The sequence below is a fragment of the Erpetoichthys calabaricus genome, chromosome 2 (assembly GCF_900747795.2).
Source record: "Erpetoichthys calabaricus chromosome 2, fErpCal1.3, whole genome shotgun sequence".
Classification (NCBI taxonomy): domain Eukaryota; kingdom Metazoa; phylum Chordata; class Cladistia; order Polypteriformes; family Polypteridae; genus Erpetoichthys; species Erpetoichthys calabaricus.
The window spans coordinates 170,232,341-170,254,445 of record NC_041395.2 but is presented as its reverse complement, the minus strand read 5'-3'; the positions used below and the strand labels follow the sequence as shown (position 1 = coordinate 170,254,445).

The 22,105-nt window shown below is 34.8% G+C and overlaps 1 protein-coding gene across 1 annotated transcript; it reads left to right on the top strand.

The window, feature by feature from the left end:
- Positions 1 to 192: 192 nt before the first annotated feature.
- On the top strand, positions 193 to 21,861 carry gdap1l1 (ganglioside induced differentiation associated protein 1-like 1). The gene is made up of 6 exons (XM_028794765.2): positions 193 to 425; positions 4,382 to 4,574; positions 5,241 to 5,414; positions 5,859 to 5,953; positions 6,819 to 6,933; positions 18,942 to 21,861. Exons 1-6 carry the CDS (start codon positions 246 to 248, stop codon positions 19,283 to 19,285), a joined length of 1,101 nt encoding a protein of 366 aa, XP_028650598.1. The 5' UTR covers positions 193 to 245; the 3' UTR covers positions 19,286 to 21,861.
- Positions 21,862 to 22,105: the final 244 nt, after the last annotated feature.

The window sequence follows — 22,105 nt, the reverse complement described above, 5'->3', positions numbered from 1 at the left end:
ACACCCCGCCTCACTATTCTCGGTTTGAGATCAGCCAATTACATTTCTTGGCGTCATCTTTCCCCGCCCATTGTGAGTCCCAGGTGGCCCGCTGCTGCGTGATGGGGAGCAGCACTGATGCTGAGGATGCTGCTATTGCTCTGTTCGTGGTGCTGAATGTTCCTCTTCTCTCTCTCTCTCTCTCTCTTTCTCTCTCTCTCTCTCTCTCACCCCCCACCTCCCCACTGTTACTCTAACATTCTGTCATGGCGTCCTCCAATAACGTTACCCCCACCAATTGTAGCTGGTGGCCCATTTCTGCCTTGAACGAAGACGGTAAAATTGCAGACGGTGTGGAAAATACAGAGCCGGCTGCAGACGTAGACTCCGCACCGAGGGGCAGCCTCGTTCTTTATCACTGGACACAGTCTTTCATCTCGCAGAAGGTAACGTTTACATTTGCTGTATACAGCCCTGTTCTTCTTAAGGCCTTCTTCCCGGCATATTGGATGGCATGGAAATGGTTCCGATTGGAGGGGAAGCGGATTAGGACAAAGGGAATAACGAGTCCAATGCCAGCCCAAGGTTTAAAACGCCTTCGTGCGGACGAAATCATTTTACACGCCTGTTCACTCCGCTGAGGCAATCCTGTTTCCTAACCTGCATTTTAATCAGTCTTGAATCAACGAGGCAGAACAAGCGAAGCATGTATAATCTCTAAAAATAAAGCATTTCATACACTGTGAATGGTTTCATGAGATGCTGAATATCTTGTGTAAACATGCATTTTGAACTGACAATAAAGATTGCTACGGTTTTCACAGTTTAGTGCTGAGAGGTACGTTGGACACAACCTTAAAACCGCTTAGTACACGGTGTCAGTAAAGGATAGATGACTAGGTCAGATGTTTGAGATTTCGAATTCAGTGAATGTACGATGACATATTTGAGCAAGTTACAGACCTACAAGTTCAAGTGCACTATAAGTGCGGGTATTGATTTAATCATTCCACATTTTAATTAAAAATCGTGGTCATTATAGTTGAGTTGGGCTAGGCATAGCCTTGTAGGTGAGGGTAAAGGTGGGGGTGTGGGTGCAATATAGGATATTTATTCAGGACTGCACATTTTGAGGCCTGCAGCAATTTTGCTTTTCATTCTACCTGATATCATTGTTGTTTTTATTACAAACATACACACAATCTTCCAATACAGCACAGTCTTCATATTAGCAGGAATAGGGTCTGTCTTATATTTTTGTTTTTGTGCTGTTTTCCAATGACAGTAAACACACACACACTCTTCCAATGACGCAAAGTTTTTATATTAGGAGAATTAGTTTCTGCTTTGCTCTTAATGCTGTCTTGAGAGGCTCCCGTCATGTTGCAGTCTTGAATTAAGTACATTTGAATATGTCATGTTTATTGTAAATGACTGAGAATTGAAAGGACATTTTAAAATATTAAATTCAACCTGAGGATAAAACATGTTCCACCCCTTTCTAACAGAAAATTACACATTTACAAGTATGTCTTGTTTTGCAAATTATAAAGTTCTGAATTGCAAAGTTGTCACTGATGTCCATGCCTGTTTAACATGCTCATGAAAAATGCTTTGATTTTAAGTGATTTAATAATCTACACTCAAGAGTAAGTAATTCCTTTTCTACCTAGTAGCCTTGCATTATTAGCTATGTAAAAGTTAAATCAGAACACAGGCATCTGTTGAATCATAAAATATGCATAAAATAAGGATTACAATTAGGGTGCTAAAATAATTTTGTATCTTGAATCTTTATATGTAAATTTTCTATGTGTTGTCCTGAAGTTAACTCCAAGAGAATTATACAAACAGATTCTAACCAGAACTCACTGAATCTGAAATTAGGAAGTGAGTTTGTCAAATATTCACTGACAGAATGTTTTGCAGGCCACAGACTTGGAAAATGACAATGACAGAGGATAGGTTAGTTTAGGTAGGCCTTATTATGTTTCATGGAAAATTTTTTTCACCGAGAAAGAACAAAAGCATAAGTCATTGTTACACAGACTCAAGAAAACAAGCCAAGACACAACAGGTGACAACTAGTGTCATCATAAGCACACACGTTCAAGATTTGTATAAAGATTAATAAATACCTTTAAAAGGATACAAAACAATAACTCAGGATTTCACATTTAGCAGCATCCCTGCAACTAACAGAACTCACAATGCTTATACCTCTGATATTAAAAGAGTTTTTAAATCTGTTGTTCCTCCTGCTGTCCAAAGACATTCAAGTTAGGTGGATTAGCGATGCTAAATTGGCCTGCGTATGTGTTTGATGTGTGTGTGTTTGCCCTGGGTTTGTTCCTGCCGTCTGTCCTGTGCTAACTGGGATTGGCTGTGGCACCAACCCCACGAACCTGTGCAGAACTGAGCAAGGTAGAAAATGACTGACGGTTTGTAATACAGCTCAGTGACAGAGGTCTGCTGTAAACCAGTAAGTTTTCAGCTAGTTCTTACAGCGTTGTTAAGATGGTCTATTTTCTTAATTTTGAGATTGACAAGCCAACATATAAAAAGCAAGTGTAACAACAGATTCAATAAAGAACTTATAAAAAAGTGCCTTTATGATTTGGTCCACTTTAAAAGGATTCACGTTCCTAAGGAAAAAAGCTGTGTCTGCACCGTCTCACATCTTTGTTCTGTGTTAATAACATGAAAGAGTTTCATGGTGTTTTTTTTGATATTGGTAAAATCAGCCAAATAGTGAGAGATTGACTCAGTATTAGCCAGGCCTCGTGGGTCAAGAAAACTTTGTATTGTTAATTGGTAAGCATTTATTCTCCTTTTTGGTTTACTTTTGATGTCTTTTGAGCTCTTCTTGAGTTTTATCCAGTTTTGGATTAGATTCAGTATATCATGCACATGCATACAAAACCTCTGAACCTGCTCGGTTGTGGTTTATATACAGTATGTGTTCAGGTTTAGAGTCTAATATCATGAGTAAAGGTTTGGCAGTAGGTACTGTATTTAAGATTTACTTAAAGTAGAGCCTGCTTGCCAAGATGGAAACAAGTGTTACCTTCACTTTGTTTTTTTTTTTCATCCTTCTTCAGTTTGCAGCCGAGGACAGGCTATCAGAACCAACAAAATAACGCAGTTAACCGAACCGTGCTGTTAAAAACCTAAAGCCACATGGTGTCAATATTTTGGCCTTTGCATTGGTGAAAGCAGGCATGGTGTGTCTGTTGAATTAAACTATCACTAAACTATAAATAACTGCATTCATTCAGTCAGTTAGACTTTAATTTCTAAATTATTTAAATGATTTTGTTTTCTGATGTATCTTTTTAGTTCATGTTTCACTCTTTGAATTTTTACAGGGGATGCTATTTTTACATCATACCTGCAAGAATGCATCAAGTTGCCCATTTATTTGTACATATTTACCTAAATAGATAAATAAGACCCCCTGTTTTCAACATTATACTGTATGTGGAGTACCCACCAGCCATGTTGGGCAGAAAATAACAGATTGTTTTGTTAGGCTGGCTTTGCTCCACCTTTCTTAAAAGGATGGAAACTGGCTATACATGGATAAAGGGATATTTTACCTGATATAATTTTTTTGAAAGCTCTGTTGTCTATGTTTAGTATCCATCAACAGCTTTTCACTGTTAGTTGATCTGGGTTGCAATAAGTGAGTTTGTTAATCTGGTATTTGAAAAATATCATTCAAATATTGCATACCAATAGGTTTGCATTAGCAATTCAATTTTGCAAATGTTACTTGTTCTGTTTAATGCATATTTTATGTTTATATTTGATACCTGCAGTATTTATGTACTCATTTTAATTTAGAATTGCCATATGCATTTATTTATAATTGTAATTGCTCTTTTTTGCAGTTTTTGCCTTGTGTTATTTTCCCATATAATTCATTGTCACTGCATGTTTTTATACCTGTGGTGTAGGAACCAAAGCTTTTCATTGCTCAGTAAGGTATAATGACAGGAAATTGAATTGAATTGAACTCATTTTTGATTTTCTGCCAAGGGACTGCACATTAAGAGGATCAGGGAAAATAGCTACTGATGCTTATAATAAATGTGCACATGCATGCAAAAGATGAGGTTTGTGTAAAAGTCTAAGCATGATATTAGTACAAAAAGACAGCCATTGTAGATCTGTGTACTGTAAGAAAAACAGTGCACAAGGAAAAATGCATTTTAGTTATTTAAAAATATCATTAACAGCATTGAACAAAGGTTGTATAATACAAGATGTGCCCATTTTGCACAGTAAATGGTTAGCTATCACTCCTTGAGGTCATTTCTGAGTGAGCAGTTAAGCTGATTTTAGAAACATCTTCTGAATTGGCTGTACATTTACATTTTTCATATTTTTGTTATTACAGGTTCGCTTGGTTATAAATGAAAAAGGCCTCATTTGTGATGAGAGAGATGTGAGCCTTCCACTGACAGAGCACAAAGAGCCCTGGTTTATGAGACTAAACCTGGGAGAAGAGGTCCCAGTTGTCATTCATGGTGACACAATTGTCAGTGACTACAACCAGATTATCGATTACTTAGAGAAAAACTTTGTAGGAGGTATTTCATTAAAAAAATACATGGGTTTACTGCATTTAATTCATAATTGGCTATACATCCAATAGTTAGGGTTTGACATCTTTGCAGTTTTACAGTTTCATCCATTATGTTGTCCCATGACTTTATACAGGGTAGTATAATTGTGTATCTTTATGTATTTTGAGCAGTTAATATCCCTACAGTCATACTGTATTGTGAAAATCCAAACAAGGCACTTACACAGAGTCACACAGAGAACTTTATGAAGATCTAAAATCACATTGTATGTTCCTAAGCTTATTTACAAAAGGAGAGCAAATTCAACTTTGAACTTCAAGCTGCTAAACATTAGAAAACAAAAATGACATCAGGAGCAAGGAAGCAGAAAATAAAGAAAAAGATACGGGTATATTTAAAAGTAAAGCCAATTTGAAAATGACTCTGTAACCACAATAGATAGAAGCTGACACAATGCAACACGTTCACTATGGCTTATGAGTAGTTCTGCAGGGTCACTGACTTGCTCATGGTTAAATAACTAAACAAACGCATGCACCTGTTTTGAGAAAAAGTAAACTGACTTCTCTGCAACTCAAACATGGCTGTTCAGCTTTAAGCTTGTTAAAAGTTATTTATAAGCAAAACATCTTTAGATGATATTTCTCTTATTTTTCTACTCTGATACAGAGAATATTCCTCAGCTTATTCCTGATTTGGGGACACCACTTCATGCCAGGGTACAGCAGTACAGAGAACTCCTGGACTCTTTGCCAATGGATGCCTATACACATGGGTGCATTCTTCACCCAGAACTCACCACAGATTCCATGATTCCAAAATATGCCACAGCTGAAATCCGACGTAAGTTGTAATGCCTTTAAAAGGGTCCTTTTCTGAATCTTTTATGCAGTTTTGTTAACTGACTGACATGTATAAAAAACAACCAAATGATAGCCTGCACAAGATAGGAAAAGGATATCACATCTGGAGTATTGGGACTATCTGTAGATTAAACCACCTGTTAGTCTCTCTAATGGCAATAGGGTATAAGGTCAATGATGAGTTGTGATAATATCTTCATCAATAATATTTATATTGATACCTGAGGGATAGCCTAGGTAAAGGGTTCATGCTGTTTTCCATCTATGTAAGTATTGGTCTGGGTCTAATATATACCATCTTCCATGGTGAAAACCTGTACATTACTAGATCCAGACAGTTTATTTGACCAATGAACCAGAGGTTATATCTGAACTGTTGCTTCCTGCCTTACCTGCTGATAAGCTGCTTCTATTCTTACTCTAGGACACCTAGCCAATGCTGCCTCAGAACTGATGAAGCTTGATCATGAGGAACCTCAGCTGACAGAGCCATATTTATCAAAACAGAAGAAGCTCATGGTAACACAACAGCGTCATTGTTTTTAAGAAAGAGGTCATATGTGTCCATGTGTGTACTCAGGGGATCTGGTTTATTACGGAAATAAAGCATGTAGGCTAGGTAGATACACAGAGGCAGATTTTAATTTCCCATTTGTACAATGAGAGTCAGATCTGAGTTTCACAAACATCTGTAACACTACATTGAGCCATTTAACTGTGTGGGGACATTATGCAGATGGGATATTGAGATTCTTTTTCTTATTATCAATAAAACAAACTTTATAGAATTAATGGTGGTTTTTCTCAAATTTCTTATGTTTTCATGTTCATGTACCACTTTAATTACTTTGCTGAAATATACTAAATATTGTACCAAGGATGTAGGAGTCTTGCACATTAAAGCTGTGTGCAGCATGACTGTCAATCACATAACTAAACTGCACTACTGATGTGTTTCGATTTTAAATAAAAAAATAATCTGAACAAAAGGAAAATGGGCATTTTTAATAATTCAAGTTTATGTGTTTATTTTCAAACCTTCTAGAGCCAATCTAGTCAGTAACAGACTGAAATATAATGCAGTCTAATACCAGTCCTACACAGGGTTCAAAAATAGTCATGCTTTGCAGCTTGTATCCAGTGAAAATTAACAGGCAGTAGCTTTGCATTATCTTAATAAAAGAGAAATGGTATTATAAGATGAAGGAACAGAAATATAATAATTAATTTTTTTTTATTAATCTAAACAAAACATGCTACGGAATGTTTGCTTTCATCAACCACAAACCTCCTGGAACTCTGTTATATGAGATTATTGTTGATACACATTATATTTAGGAATCTGGATTCTCTGTGATTTCTTTTGTCTTTATTCCAAACGTAGGCCAAGATTCTTGACCATGATAACGTAAGCTACCTGAAGAAAATCCTCAGTGAACTAGGAATGGTTTTAGATCAAGTGGAGGCTGAACTGGAAAAAAGGAAACTTGAATATGAAGGTGAGCAGATAAACAGATACATTGATAGATACTGTGGTTGGGTGGTAGAAAAACCTGGGTTCAAAAGAAATGCTGGGACATCAACAGGTTGTCCCATTTAATTCTATTAACAAAAGCAACAAAAGGAAATGCACAGTCTTAAACAGGACTATAGCCTCCTTTTAACTCCAAATTGCTACTCAGTTGAGCGGGTTTCATCTGTACAGAGAGTTCTTTCCTTTGGTCTGGCTTGACTCAAAGTGAGACATCATCCGGGGTGCCTGGCTTTATAGGACTTCACCTAGAAGGGGCAGGGCAGTTACCCTCATTGGACATTTTCTTGGAGCTGTGAAGGTAGAAACAAGTGACAAAGTTAGCGGCAGTGCCCCCAAATTTTTCAGAGTGGTATTAAATACCTCAGCTGAGCCTGGAAGGTGATACTCTGATGCACATGATAGATAGATAGATAGATAGATAGATAGATAGATAGATAGATAGATAGATAGATAGATAGATAGATAGATAGATAGATAGATAGATAGATAGATAGATAGATAGATAGATAGATAGATAGATAGATAGATAGATAGATAGATAGATAGATAGAGGTGAGTGAATTTGGATTTGCAATTGCATTGTTTAATTCTATACAATAAATTAGTAAGTTATTTCTCACTATGGATAAGTTTAGTCTACAGTTTTCATGCTACACAAGTCTAGTGCTTTGCATATGATATGCAGTTTGACACAAAAAATCTAATACAATGCCTTGAAAAAGTATTCATTCTTCATTCCTTTTTCACATTTAAGAGTCTTGTAACAAGGGATTTGGAAGATTATATTTCTGAGTTACACATTGTTCTTGGCAAAGCCCCATTTCAAAAAAGACAGCATTAAAAAGTAAAATTATAAAATAAAACTGAAATACTTTAAATTTGTTGAACCACTATAACAGTCTATAATTTTTGAATACTACTCTTTTAACTTTGCACATGGTGGTACCAGAGTTGGGGAACAGTAATGAACATCAGTTTAGATGTGCCATAGATTTTCAACAGGATTAAGGCTAGGCAACTCAGGCAACCCATTACCTTCACTTTAAGATACTGCATTGTCTTAATTAAATATTTCCTGTAATAAAAACAGAAAAGAGGATTTACAGAACTCACATTTCTCTGTTTTATATAATTTATTTTGTAGAAGTCATTTTAAGACCTCACACATAGAATTAGCATGACTGGCCATATAATAAGAGTAAATTGAAATGTTGACAATATGAATCAAGGCACATATTACCATAAGTATTCATAATGGTCTATTAAAGTATGGTATTAGAAAGTATACTCCAACTATCACATTCAGAAATAAAATGAAATTATAGGCTCCTGTAATTTAGCAAATATGGTGGATTCACTGGTTTCATTTCACTTTAGTGAAATTAAACAAAGACAACAGTTTTTTACTTATTTGAACTTTGTTCAAATTCCTGTAGTCAGTGCAGGGACTATGTGATTCACTCCTAAGAAATCGGTTGTTGGACTGTTAGATGCCATAATAAATCCATTAGCAAGATTTTGCTTAATATAATTTTCCATAATTTTCATTATTTTGTAATATAGTAAGAACAAGTAGTCTAACATTGGGTAGTGGAACCCTTGGAGAGAAATCAAATGCACAATCATGATTTCATTATGGATTAAATTCAAAAGCTTTTTATTATTAAAAGCATCTTGAAAGTCCAAATCATGAACAGGTAAAAAAGTTAAACTACAAGCAAGACAAACTTGATTTTTACATTTTTTGGCAAGTATTAAAACAGTTTGATTACCATATTATACTGTAACTTTATTCCAGTCGAACATTGGGTTATGAAGATTCCCTTTGGCTTAACTATAAACAATATGATGAACAGTTTTTCTACAATGATGAAATTTGTTCAATATACAGCACCATCATTTTGATTAGTTTTATGTAATTGTAATCAGAACTAACATGACGTTTACATTGTATTGCATTAATCTCAGAAGCAGATTTAGGAATTAATGTGAAACTTTTAAAATTCACAGTTTGCCTCCTACTAAACAAACCCTCAAGTTTTATATTTTTGTTTACAGTATGTGACTGATTTACATCTGTAAACTTCCTACAATAATTATAAAAGCCAAAGGTAATGTCTGCTATCAGTGCCAGTGCTATAGGGGCATTAATTTCTGTTTTTGTTTATACTTTTGAGTCTAACTTTTTATCTTCCACATTTACATTGTGTATTCTTTCTGGCTTCTACATTTACAGTATCTTTTATACTGTGGATATTCTTTTCTTAAACTCATATTCCTTTTTCTCACCCAATAATTTCACCTTACTGACATTATAACTCTGATTTCCTTATAGAATATAAATACCATTATTCTGTACCTTTTCCCCTTCCTTGTTTTTCTTATGATTCTTGCAGTCTCACTAAGTATGTCTTATGTTATTATACTGCCCATGAAAATCACGTCTGAGCAATTATCCACTAGAGTTTACAGTCTTCACATCATTCATTACACTAATTTGGATTGCTCTTTTTGTGTAGTTTTCGTTCATCATTTATATTCTCAGTGCACTGCCCTGCTACCTCATTCATAGTCCCATGGAGTACATCACCATACATTTCTTGGTTGCTCTCTGTTTTAAATCAATTTTTCAACTTTCCTCCATCCATATAAGGCACTTTTAAAGCTGTTAAAGCTGTTATGTATGGAGAAAACCCTTATTAGTAGTTGTATTTTTTGCAGTAGGTTGAAGGAATTACAAGTGCATGAGTTGAAAACTGCATTTAAGTAACATTTATCATACGACTGTTTACTATAAGTACTGACCTTTGTTTCAGATATATCACTGTTGCTTCAGATGAATTTGCTGCACAAATTGATGTTCGTAGAGTGGTCTGATGGACTGGATTTAAGATTGCAGCCAGAAAGGCTACATTTAAACCTGATTAGGTGTCATTGGTATAGCTGATCTTGATACAATCTTAGCTATTAACCAACTTCTAAGAAGATTACATGAGATGTAGAACCTGCTTGTTTGGGTTTTGTACTAGCCCACTGGAGCTGTTTATAACTGTTTATAATCCAGCTTCAATTTTTAAAGGTGGTGCCAATGGCATAAACTTTTTGAGTTAGTGTTAGCTGTGGGTCTGTATGAAGGGCTTTTTGAAATTCTGCATAATCTGCTTTTACTTGTTTTCACATGCAACACCAGTTGCCTATTCAAGGAAGACCAACTTATTTGTTTATCATTATTTTCTCTTTCTAAACCCATGCTAAATATAATTTGGAATGCTTCTTTAATACAGTAATCTTCAAGCAAGTTCTCAACACATGTACCACCCCAAGAATTAAAGTACTTTGAAGTACTACCATTTCTTGGTCATATCTTGTTAATACTGAGCTCTTATTAGGGAAAACTGTTGGTCATGCTTCCTTTCCTCATCCAATATTGTATTTGATGTTTCTAGGATGGTATCCCAGGTAGTTTTTGGCATTTGTGCATGTGTATGTGTCAATTCATTTTTCTTACGTATGCCTAATTTTTTAATGTTTGAACAAAAGTGTGATATGATATGGAATAAAAATGACAAAGCCTAATATGAATTCACAAACTACAAAAGACTTAAGTTAAAAAAGAGGAAATACATTTTTTGTAAATGATGGCTCAGCCCATTTTGCTTGTAGTGATGACTGAAAAGATTTTTAAACTTTTACTTTCATGGAGAACAAAGATAGTAAAATTTCTGATACAGGGGGCTTAAATGGAAACAAAATTGAATGACAGCAAACAATAGCAAAATGCACACAACTTCCTAAACTCATTTTTTATGGTAAAATTTTGTTAAATAAACAATTTCTGGAAAATCCTCTCCTGCACAACAATCAAACACACTCAAAAGACATTAAGCTTTTAAAATGAGGACCCTCTCCCTACCACCAGTCATTTGGTTTGGATCCCTGCCTAGTAAATTAGTAGCTCATTCATTGGCTACTGTGGCATCCTTCTCAGTGTGCTAAGTGGAAATCCTAATGTCCCTCTAAGCAAAAGCGCTTCTTTGATGTGTACCTGCCTCTCTCTCTCTGCCTTCATTTACTCTTGCCTCTCCCAATTTATTAATTTGTGTGTGTTCCCTCACGTACCACCCCGTAACTGTTTGCGTACCAGTAGGGGTACATGTACCACACTTTGAGAACTGCTGTTGTAGTGTATTTGTGCTTATAGTTTCCATTGTTTAACATGGATTTTGGGAAAGGAGTATTGTTTTATAATCCTTAGATTTTTGTCCGTCTTGTCTACTTCCATTATATTTGCAAATGTCCATTTATCATCTCATGCTTCCATCTAAAATAATTAGTACAATGGTTTGCTAGCAGTTTTTGTACGTGACATATTTATTTTCTTTTAGCATGACTGGCAAACAGCCATTAAGTTCGGTTTTTCTTTTTCATTCTTCAAGGCACATAGGCCCTGAAGCACATCTGATGTTCTTATTTTAAAATCCTTAAAGAAATAGTTTATTTTTAGTTCTTCTTGAAGCCTTCCATTTATTTTTTCATTTGCAAAAATTAGGCAAAATATTTATTTAGTTTTAGTTTAGACTTGTTCCTGTCTTGCATACATTTCTGCTGTGATAGAGTCTAGCCCCTGCAAATAAATTAAGTAGGTTTGAGGATGTAATGTCATTTATTTAGTTTATAGCTCTAAAAGGAGTATTCTGTACTAAAATAATGCATCTTTAATCTTGATATACAATAAATGGTGGGACATGTTGGAAATCTCTGATATTGACAAGTAGATCATTCCATAATTTGTGGCCCTACAACTGAAGGCTCTAACTCCAGGCTAGTTTAATTTTCCTTGCAAAGGCCCTCATCTAATTAAAGCAGTGTGGTTTTTAACATATACACATTAATAAGTTTGCTATGGTATTCTTTCTTATCTGTCAACAGAAAGATTTGGAAATTAACTTGAAGACAATTATTGGACAAAGTAGACAGATAACAATTTGATCTATGGTAGATTTACTTATGATCCCAGCTGCAGTACTTTAATTAACTGTACTGTAGCAGTAGAATGATGTGAACAACGACAGGAAATCATTACAGTGGTCAATTCTGTCTATCCATCCATCCATTTTCTGACCCACTTAATCCAGTTTCAGAATCACAAGGGCAGTCAGTCATGGTGGAGAAGATTAAATGAACCAACTTCTCTATAGCCTTTTTATTGAAAAACTGACCTTAAATGGCAATATTTTCTAAACTGAAGAAAACAGACATTATATACATTGGAAATGTTAAAAGATTAAACTCTAAGATATCAAGTACATTTCTGCACTATCAAATCAAATTAAATTCAAGATTTTTGAAATTATAGTTGTCAATGCTGCTGTTTGCAGAACTTCCAATCTAAATCACTTAATCAATGACGTGATAAGAGAAATACCATTTTGTTTAAATTAATGAAGTTGAATTAATATTATGTTTATGAGTCATTTCAAGTTCAAGTGTATTGTTATAGGTACATTGCGTCATGGAATTGTTACATGTCTTCTACATACTGGTGACAACAGTATGACGGGCCAGGTAAGAAATAAATGTAAAAGCAACAATCAATACAGCACCTATTAGGAAACAGGTAAACATAACTGGAAATACAATGGTATAAAAAAAAAAGGAAGTAGCAAAGTTACCTGTAGATGCAGGTACAAATTAAGTGATGGCTGTTAGAAAGTCTTATTGTTGTGATTTGGAATCACTTAAAAACTTTTTACAATTGTAATAATTTTTTTCACTAAACATCAGAATCAGTTTTCTAGAGGTTTTGAACCTAAAGAATCTTTGATTTTCATGATGAATGGTCTTAGGACTAAAGTTATTTTTTTTTTAATCTTATGTTTTATATTTACCATGTTGCCATTTTATGGTTCTGTGATCTAGATTGGAGAGTTGGTTGTTGGGGATGTGGTTTCCAGAAGCCACACATCGTGACGTCACACATGTGATGCTTTATAAGCCTGCACCACTTTGTTGGTGGACATCGAAGATTGGAGATATTTCCTGAAAAAAGACTTGTGTGCTGTGTAGTTTGGAAACACTTTCTGGTTATGGACTTCTGGCTAGGTATTTTTTTTTGATTTAAATGGTTTTTGGCACAGTTCATTTGTCCTTCTGTTTCTGACCTTTGTCTGCCAAGGTGGTTTGTGTTCATCTCTTGATCCACTTCTACAGCCCTAGTGGCCTGCCTTTTTCCATCCTCAGACACATAATGGCAACATACAGAATAAAAACAGTGCTGGTTACAGAAAATACACTCTTAGGGAGTTAATATTTAATTACAGACAGGAAATCGGTAGTATTACAATCAAGTCTGTAAATGAATAAAAATGATGTGACAAACATAAAACAAACCTCCTCACTGTGTGGATTCATTCTTACGCATCTCTCAATGCTTTGAACTTCTTTTCCAGTAAATATACGCTAACTGCATCCAGTACAGTATAAACCCATGTCAAATACTCTTAATTTATGTGCTAAAATGTGATGCTAGGATTTAAAAAAGCTAAAATACAATACATCAATGGGACCAGATAACACTTACGTTGGAGCGCTTAAAAAGGTAATGATTCTATATACACAACCGGTTAAAAGTTTTAGAACACTTTGGTTTTTCCAATTTTTCTTCTTCTTCAGTTGGAATGCAGTGAATGACTTAACATGGTGAAAAGGTACGCAGTAAACTGCCAGAGGTTTACATTTAAAGTTTAGGTTAGTAAAAACTGAAAAAAAGAAAAGTTTCAGAATATTACAAATGGGCCTTCTGCAGGGAACAACTAATGGATTACAACCTACAGATGTCCTGCAGCAATTAAAGTAAATTAAGCCTTGTAAGTTGAAGCAAATGATTTCTATAGGTGTCCTAACTTCTGTTGATTACTTAGAAAACCTGTCTTAAAGCAGAGTTGGAACGGACTGTGTTACTACACCCTCTGAAGTACTTCTTGGAACATGTCACACTGTAGAAAGTTGTGATAGTGATAATGACAAGAAAACAGCAATTAACAAATGAGATGAGGCTGAGCATTATTACCCTTAGAAGTGTAGATGTTTCATTTAGAGAAACTGCATAAAAAAAAAATCAAAGTGTCAGTGAGTACAGTGTCCTACACAATCCAAAGGCAATTGGAAATTGGAAGAAACTGGCAGACCCAAAGTCACAACCCAAATAGAAGACAAGTTTCAGAGGGTCACCAACTTGCGTGACAGGCGTCTCAGAGCACAACAGCTTTAAGCTCAGTTTAACAGTGGTCAAAAAAGAGCAAGTCTCAGTTTTTACTGTGAAGAGTAGACTTTGTGCGGCAGGTTTGACAGGGTGAGTGGCAGTAAGGAAGCTATTCCTTAAAGGACAAAATAGGGCCTTGAAATACTGAATAATGACTACTGGAGACTGAAAGAAAGGCTTTGGCATAGCTGCTACACTGGGGGCCCATGGGAAAAATATTGAAGTGGTTCCCCGTATAATATTAAGGAAAACAAATATAAAATTTTCAAGAGAAACACTTTAATAAAACGTCAGACTATTCAGTTAAACGTAAAATTACTTTGAAATAATTTTTTGTCAAATATTGAATTTTTGTGTAAGAGGATGACACTGTAAGTACATTATTTTAGAAACATGAATAGGCCATTTAAAATAAATATACTGGGAAAATATTTGTAGGTTATTTATTTACATAATTGAATGGACATTTAATGCAAAGTAATTTAAATCTACTGCTGAATGGATTTTTTGTTGAGTGGGCATCTCAGTAGAAGTGCTTTATTGTTTTATATGCTACTTTCATTAATCTGTACGGTAATATTAATGATAGAAAGCATACATAGAGTTTATTAAAAAGTTACTGTAATATCACACAAACTAAAAAATCCTGTTTAACCATACCCTCATGTTAACATTCACAACTGATAACTTGAATATCACAACCAAAGCCAGAAATTTGTTCTTATAAATGGCAGTCATATAAGACAACTAATTATCACGTTAAATATGATTTCTTTTTGGCAAATTCTTGTCACTCACAGCACTTGGGTCCCAATCCAATTGGTTCGTCGCATGGTTGGGTGTGGCACCATGCAATCTGCGCATGCTCCCAACCTCTCTCTCTCTCTCAAAGAAGAAGAAGAAACTTCTTATATTTTTGTTTTTGGCTTTTTTTTCAGTAGAGAGATTTTCTAGGTCTCATTTATAACATAGCTGATCTCAGTCTCAGTTTACTGAAAGATCATTCAGCTGTTGCTACTGTTACATGTATTGTCAAAAACACAATATATGCAGTACAAACATCAGGCAAGCTTGAAGATGGTGCAGATACACACACAGAATTTATCTTACTGGGCAGCACAGTGGTAGGGCTACTGTCTCGATATAAGGAGAACAGGGTTCGTGTTCTGTGTTCTTCCTGCATGGAGTTTGAATGTTCTGCCCACTGTCCAAACACAAGCAGGTTATGAGAACTAATGCCGCTAATTTGGCCTTAGTGTGTGTTTGTGTTTGCCCTGCGGTGAACTGCCGTCCTGTCCGGGGTTTGTTCCTGCCTTGTGCCCTATGCTAGCTAGGATAGGCCCTTGCCCACCCTGCATCCGTGGACTGGGTTAGAAAATGACATGACAATTTATCTTACCTTTCATATACAGTTTCAATTACTGAAAGCAATATATACATACAAAACCTACCTATATACAGCAGAGAAAATAAGTATTGAATGCGTCGTTTTTCTTGTTAAATATATTTCTAATTGGGCTATTGACAAGAAATTTACACCAGATGTCGGTAGCAACCCAAAGTAATCCACACATAGAAAGAAATCAAAACAAACAATTCCATAAATTAAGTTATGTGTAACAAAGTGGAATGACACAGGGTATAAGAATTGAACACGCTTACTGAAATTTATTTAATACTTAGTAGAAAAGCCTTTGTTGGTAATGACAGCTTCAAGATTCCTCCTGTATGGAGAAACTAGTCGCAGGCATTGCTCAGGTGTGATTTTGGCCCATTCTTCCACACAAACTATCTTCAGACCTTGAAGGTTCCAGGTCTCTTCTATGAACTCTGATCTTTAGTTCTTTCCACAGATTTTCAATTGGGTTCAAGTCGAGTGATTGACTGGGCCATTCTAGTAGCTTTATTTTCTTTCTTTGAAACCAAATGAGAGTTTCCTTGGCTGTGTGTTTGGGATCTTTGTCCTACTGAAATGTCCACCCTCATTTCATCTTCAACATCCTGGTAGATGGCAGCAGATTCTTATCAAGAATGTCCCGGTACATTTCTCCATTCATCCTTCCTTCATCTATATGAAGTCTGCTAGTACCACACCATGATGTTCCTACCTCCAAACTTCACTGTTGGTATAATGTTTTTGGAGTGATGTGCAGTGCCATTTCTCCTCCAAATATGGTGTGTGCAATGACATCCAAAGAGTTCAATTTTGGTCTCATCTGACCAGACTATATTCTTCCAGTATTTCACTGGCTTGTCCAAATGTTGTGCAGCAAACTTTAAACGATCTTCAACATGCTTTTTCTTCAGCAGTGGAGTCTTGCACGGTGAGCGTGCATAGAGGCCATGGCGGTTGAGTGCATTACTTATTGTTTTCTTTGAAACAACTTGGACAACTCTTCCGATTATTCTTTTGACTCCTCTGTCAGATATTTTGTGAAATGATGATCTTTCCATTTCCAGATTATGGCCCCAACTGTGCTCACTGAAACATTCAGAAGTTTAGAAATACATCTGTAACCAATGCCATCAGTATGTTTTGCAAACATAAGGTTGCGAAGGTCTTGAGAGAGCTCTTTGCTTTTACCCATCATGAGATACTTCTTGTGTGACACCTTGGTAATGAGAAACCTTTTTATAGGCCATCAATTAGGACTAAACCACATGATATTCATTTGTACCGATAGGGGACAAAATTCTAAATCTTGTGCCAGTCGACTTGCTCCTGTTTTTACAGATTCTGTTAGAATGAACAGTTGACTGATGATGAAATTTTCATAGGACTCATCACAAATTATAATTTAACAGGTTAGACATTTTAGCTTTAATTGTATATAACTGTTAGTAAAAAATAAAATTAGATGCTGGACTTTATAAACAATACAAAAGGGTACTCATACCTTTACATCAGTGGCTTCATTGTGGAGAACGTCAGGTTACAACATACTAGCATGAGAAACCAAAACATCTCTTTTTTTTAAAAAAGGTTAATCAGATATTGTTTGTTGTTTTTGACACAATTAAAGTATTTTGGAGTATCATGGTATCTGGATCTAGATATGTCTGAAACCATTCTGGGACTCCTGCAATATTTATTTTTAATTGTAGATTTTTATTAAATTATTTTTTATGATATTTTTCCTTTTTTTATAGCATTTCTTCCGTGGCAAGGTAGATTTTAAAGAAAGGACTCTTTTTTGCTCAAGCAGTTTATGATAATATCTTAAGAATTTAATGTTTCAGGCTTTTCAATTCTTCAATTCTTGTTTTATTGCAGTAAGAAAATTTGCACAATCAATTGTCATCTAATTGTTGTTTCTAATTCAGTCTAGCATTTACAACCTTTGCCATTTTTGGCATGCATTTTTGTTTTTTTGGGATGGACAGACATTCTTGTTGGCCATGCAAGTAGCAATTCATTTTCTATAAATCTTTTTTTTGAAAGTAGAAACTGGTAAAAAACCTTCTTCCATATTCAGCTAATACTGGAATCAAGTCTGAAATAAAGGCAGCATATAGTGTTTATCTGCAATCAGCACTTTAGAATACAACTAAACACTCCACCTTACAATCAGATGCAAACCATAATACGCCAGTGTGAGGACTGCTTATACCCTTGCTGCAGAATTTAATATTAATATAAAAAAACTTTAATTTATGTTGTAACATATTTTACTTAGTTCTGCATCCTTTGAACTACAATATAACTTCATACATGAGTAAAACAAGGATACCTGCAAGTTTGTAATCCTAACATACTGTATGTGTTAGGCTTGTGACTTGAAATGGTCAACAGTTTCTATTCCTTTCATTATTCAGTGCCTTTTAAAACTCTAGAGTTGGTCTCTGCAGCAACCAGCAATATGTCCTTTTATCACTGTTGTCACTCCAGACATAACTCCAGTTATTAGTGTTTCTCTGAGGGAGCTCACGGTTTGGCTACACTAACATCTACACTAAACTATTGAATTGTGACTCATGGCTGTGGAGTGTAACATTATTCAAAAAGTTATGTTAAGGTTATATTAACTTCCTTCCTTAATTACATTAATATTTAACACAGTGCCAGCAAATGTTCAGTCTGACCACATTTTAGCCTCAGCATGTACCTTGTTCAGTTATGTATTGCTTTGCAGTGCCATCTGTATTGTTATGAATAAGGTATGAAGCTTTTCAGCTCCAAATGGGACAGGTTAATGCTCCTTTATATCTGATAACATAGCTTTTAAATATTGTATTTAATTCCGTATCACCAATCTACAGTAACCTTTTAGAGTCATTCTTTATTCAACCTTTGGTTTCCTATGCTTTTTTGTGTGGCCTTTTCCTTGCTCTGATCAGTGATACCCAAGGTTACAAAAGAGCCATTCTCTCACTACAATATACTATAATATCTGCATGCAGATATTATACCAGGTATGTAAAAGGTCTGCTTATCAATTTTATATGGCTGTAGTGTCTGTACAATTACATATTTACCAGTTGTACAGTATTCTGTAAATGTTGTACACCTAAGTCTAAGAGTTTCTATCTCAGGTGAGGGAAGGTTTGAGGTTTTCTATTCACCAGCAAAATCCCAAACCATGAGGACACTAATTGGTGCATTGAAAAAATGTTTTTTTTTTGTTTTTCTTCATTTTAACATGTTTTAATGTACCAAGATCACAGTCTTTTAAAATGTAATTTATGCATTTATTTTTTTCCCCCACCCCAAGGGCAAAGATGTGACCTATGGCTTTGTGGACCAGAATTTACCATAGCTGACATCTCACTAGGAGCCACATTACACCGCCTCAAATTTCTGGGACTATCAAAGAAATACTGGGAGGATGGAAGCAGACCCAACTTGCAATCCTTCTTTGAACGTGTACAGAAACGGCATGCATTCCGGAAAGTGTTGGGAGACATCCATACCACACTTCTCTCTGCAGTTTTACCTAATGCATTTCGAATGGTAAAAAGAAAACCTCCATCATTTTTTGGAGCATCATTTTTAATGGGATCACTTGGTGGAATGGGCTACTTTGCCTATTGGTATTTAAAAAAGAAATACATGTAGTGAATAACTAAACCACTTTTCGGTGTTAATGTATTATTGTGCAATGTTTCAGCCACCTGTAATAATGTTTGAAAAAATGGAAAAAATAAAATGTTAAAAAAGTATCTTGAGAATAAATACATTCCATGACACTGAATAATCTACAGCACATAATTTAGAAGAAAAAAAAAAAAGTATTTTCTCTTTTACAGCTTTTAGCATTGTAAATAACAATCTTTTAATTTGACATCTTGTGATATGTTTGAACTACAAAACATACAAAAAGCTGAAATTAATTTAAAAAGTATTTTTTTGTTAAAATTAATGACCTTGATGGAAACAAAACAGTGTTAGTGGACCTCTAAGCAATTAAACCAGTAAAATGTTTAAAAATACAATCTCAAAAAATTGAACTGGATGTTATCTTCCTACCTGAGTATCTTTTCACAAAATCAGAAGGCATTGCACAAGCAATATGTCAGTCATGCAGTCTTGATTTTATGACTCCTAGCCCTACCCAATAAAAAACTCTAAAACATAAAAATTGAAAGCCTATAATAAATAAATATGCTTTATATTTTAGGTTCTAGTTTTAACTTTAGGGTTTTTTACAACTCCTGTTGTTCAAAAGATGCTATATCTGCCTGAACATTTTTCCATAAAACATGTAAAATGATAGTGAATCTGTCTTTGATGTGATGCACTTCAGAAGATAACAGAGTTTAGAAATTAAATGAAAGTATTTCAACTCTATATTTAAAATTTCCAGTCACTAAAATAAAGTATTCCAATTTCATATGTGTTAACATTCGCAGGACCGGCTATCTGAGGCTAACTGTGGAGTACACTAGAGAAGCAGTTTAGTTGTTGTTTCAAATGTGAAAGGTTAGGAATTGTCAAACAAAATCAACAAAATGTTACAGCCAAATGACTGTTTTCCCTGAATTTCTTGATTCGCAGTCACACAACGACTCTGTCTTCCAGTACATTACATTCGTTATTTTGTCATTAACATTCTACTACCTACACACTTTCTACTTAATCAAGTTGCTGCAGCAAAACTGTAATAAAACTAATGTTTAATGTAGAGTGGTGAAAATGTAAGATATCCAGTAAGCACGGGAAACTGAAATTCAGCTGTAAATGTCTAGCTTCCAACTAATCACCTGATTGAGAATCTGATAAATGGCCTTCACTAATTCATACTATTCAGATAAGCAACATACTAAAACATTCATGGCTATAGTTAAAATATATTATTCTGATTAATCTGCTTGGGAAACTTAAACTACTGTGAAGCACTAATAGTTCATCATGCAATTGCAACATAGTAGTAAACATGTAAAAAGTGGGCCTATGTCACAGGAAGAATTAGAGGAACATCAAAACCAGTGACGACAAGGAGATTCCATCCGATTTAGAAGATACTTATTTTTTTTTTTTTTAGTTGTATTTCTTTTACTTTGCTGCATTAGTCAGTAAAATATATAAAACCAAACAGAATTCCAAAAATAGAGGATGCTTTGTTTAATTTATTAAGACTCATAGAATAATAAAATGTCCCCATGGATACATAAAAGGTTAAACGTTTTTCTCCATTGCTGTTATAACTGTTTAACTAAACAAATTCCCTTTGGCCCAAGTTTAGAAAACTAAATAATAAATGACCCCTGTTTTAGATCATGTTGTAAACATAGCATACGATACTCGCATTTCAACCAGTGTGGGTAAGCCAGAGCACTGCTGATCAGCTATCTTCTTTAAGATTGCTGATTATGTAAAGCAGAAAGTTAAAGCAGGGTTTACTTCTCAGGATCAGAATTTTTAACATTATTTTCAGCTATATATTTGGAACCCACATACAGTAATGCTTCAGATAACATGTTTATTTTTATAACATGTACTCACTGAGCACACTCAGTTAAGCATTTTGAAATTTGACACTATATTGTTTCTGTGCCATAGCTGTGGAATAAAACATAGTGTTTAAAATTTAGCACTAATCTCTGCATTCCAAAAATTGACTACCTTTAAATACGACTCCTCCACTCTTTTCATTATTAATTGTTAAAACATAACGGTGCAAGAATTTCAGAAACATTCTTCTTTTGTTTATGTTCTAGTTATTAAAAATAGCAAGGCCTGTACACAAAAAGAAACAAAAAAAAGTGATGGAAACCATCAAGCAAGAAACAAACAAGATAAAAAAAAATGATGAGCATTATTTTTTGTAATATTTCATTGCCTAGAAATGCTAAAAAGCAGGAGAAATAGGGGTTCTCACACAAAGAGTGCTGCACCACATATCTGACAGGTGTTTATTTAATAATTTTGGTAACCATAGATTGACAGCCCACCAAACACGACTACAGAATATGCCAAAAGAAAATCCTTTTGCAGCCTGTAAACAGAAAAAGGCAAAGAATTTTCAATGTTTTGGTAAAGTGCTACAATATATTATGTATGATGTATTTTTTTATTTGTATTTTCTTATTTTTATATTATAAATTTGCATTTGTTTATTATGCTTTTTTAATGATGTTGGTTCACAAGCCTTAATTTGTTAAGTTGCCATCAATAAAATAATAATAATAGGATAGTGATTGTGATGCCTGTTATTCCACTTACAGCTATTAAAAAGGCAACACTGAGTTTATTTCGGGCTTTTATTATTAATGTCTGATTAAATAGTCTAGTGCACACAGCTTATTGACAGCTGGATGATACAAACACACAGAGTTTCTGGGTGAACAACATCCAAGAAAACTCACCTGAAATGTGTTTTTATGACACAAAATGCATCTAATCCATTTGTTCCAATTTTAAGCGTACGGTATTTCT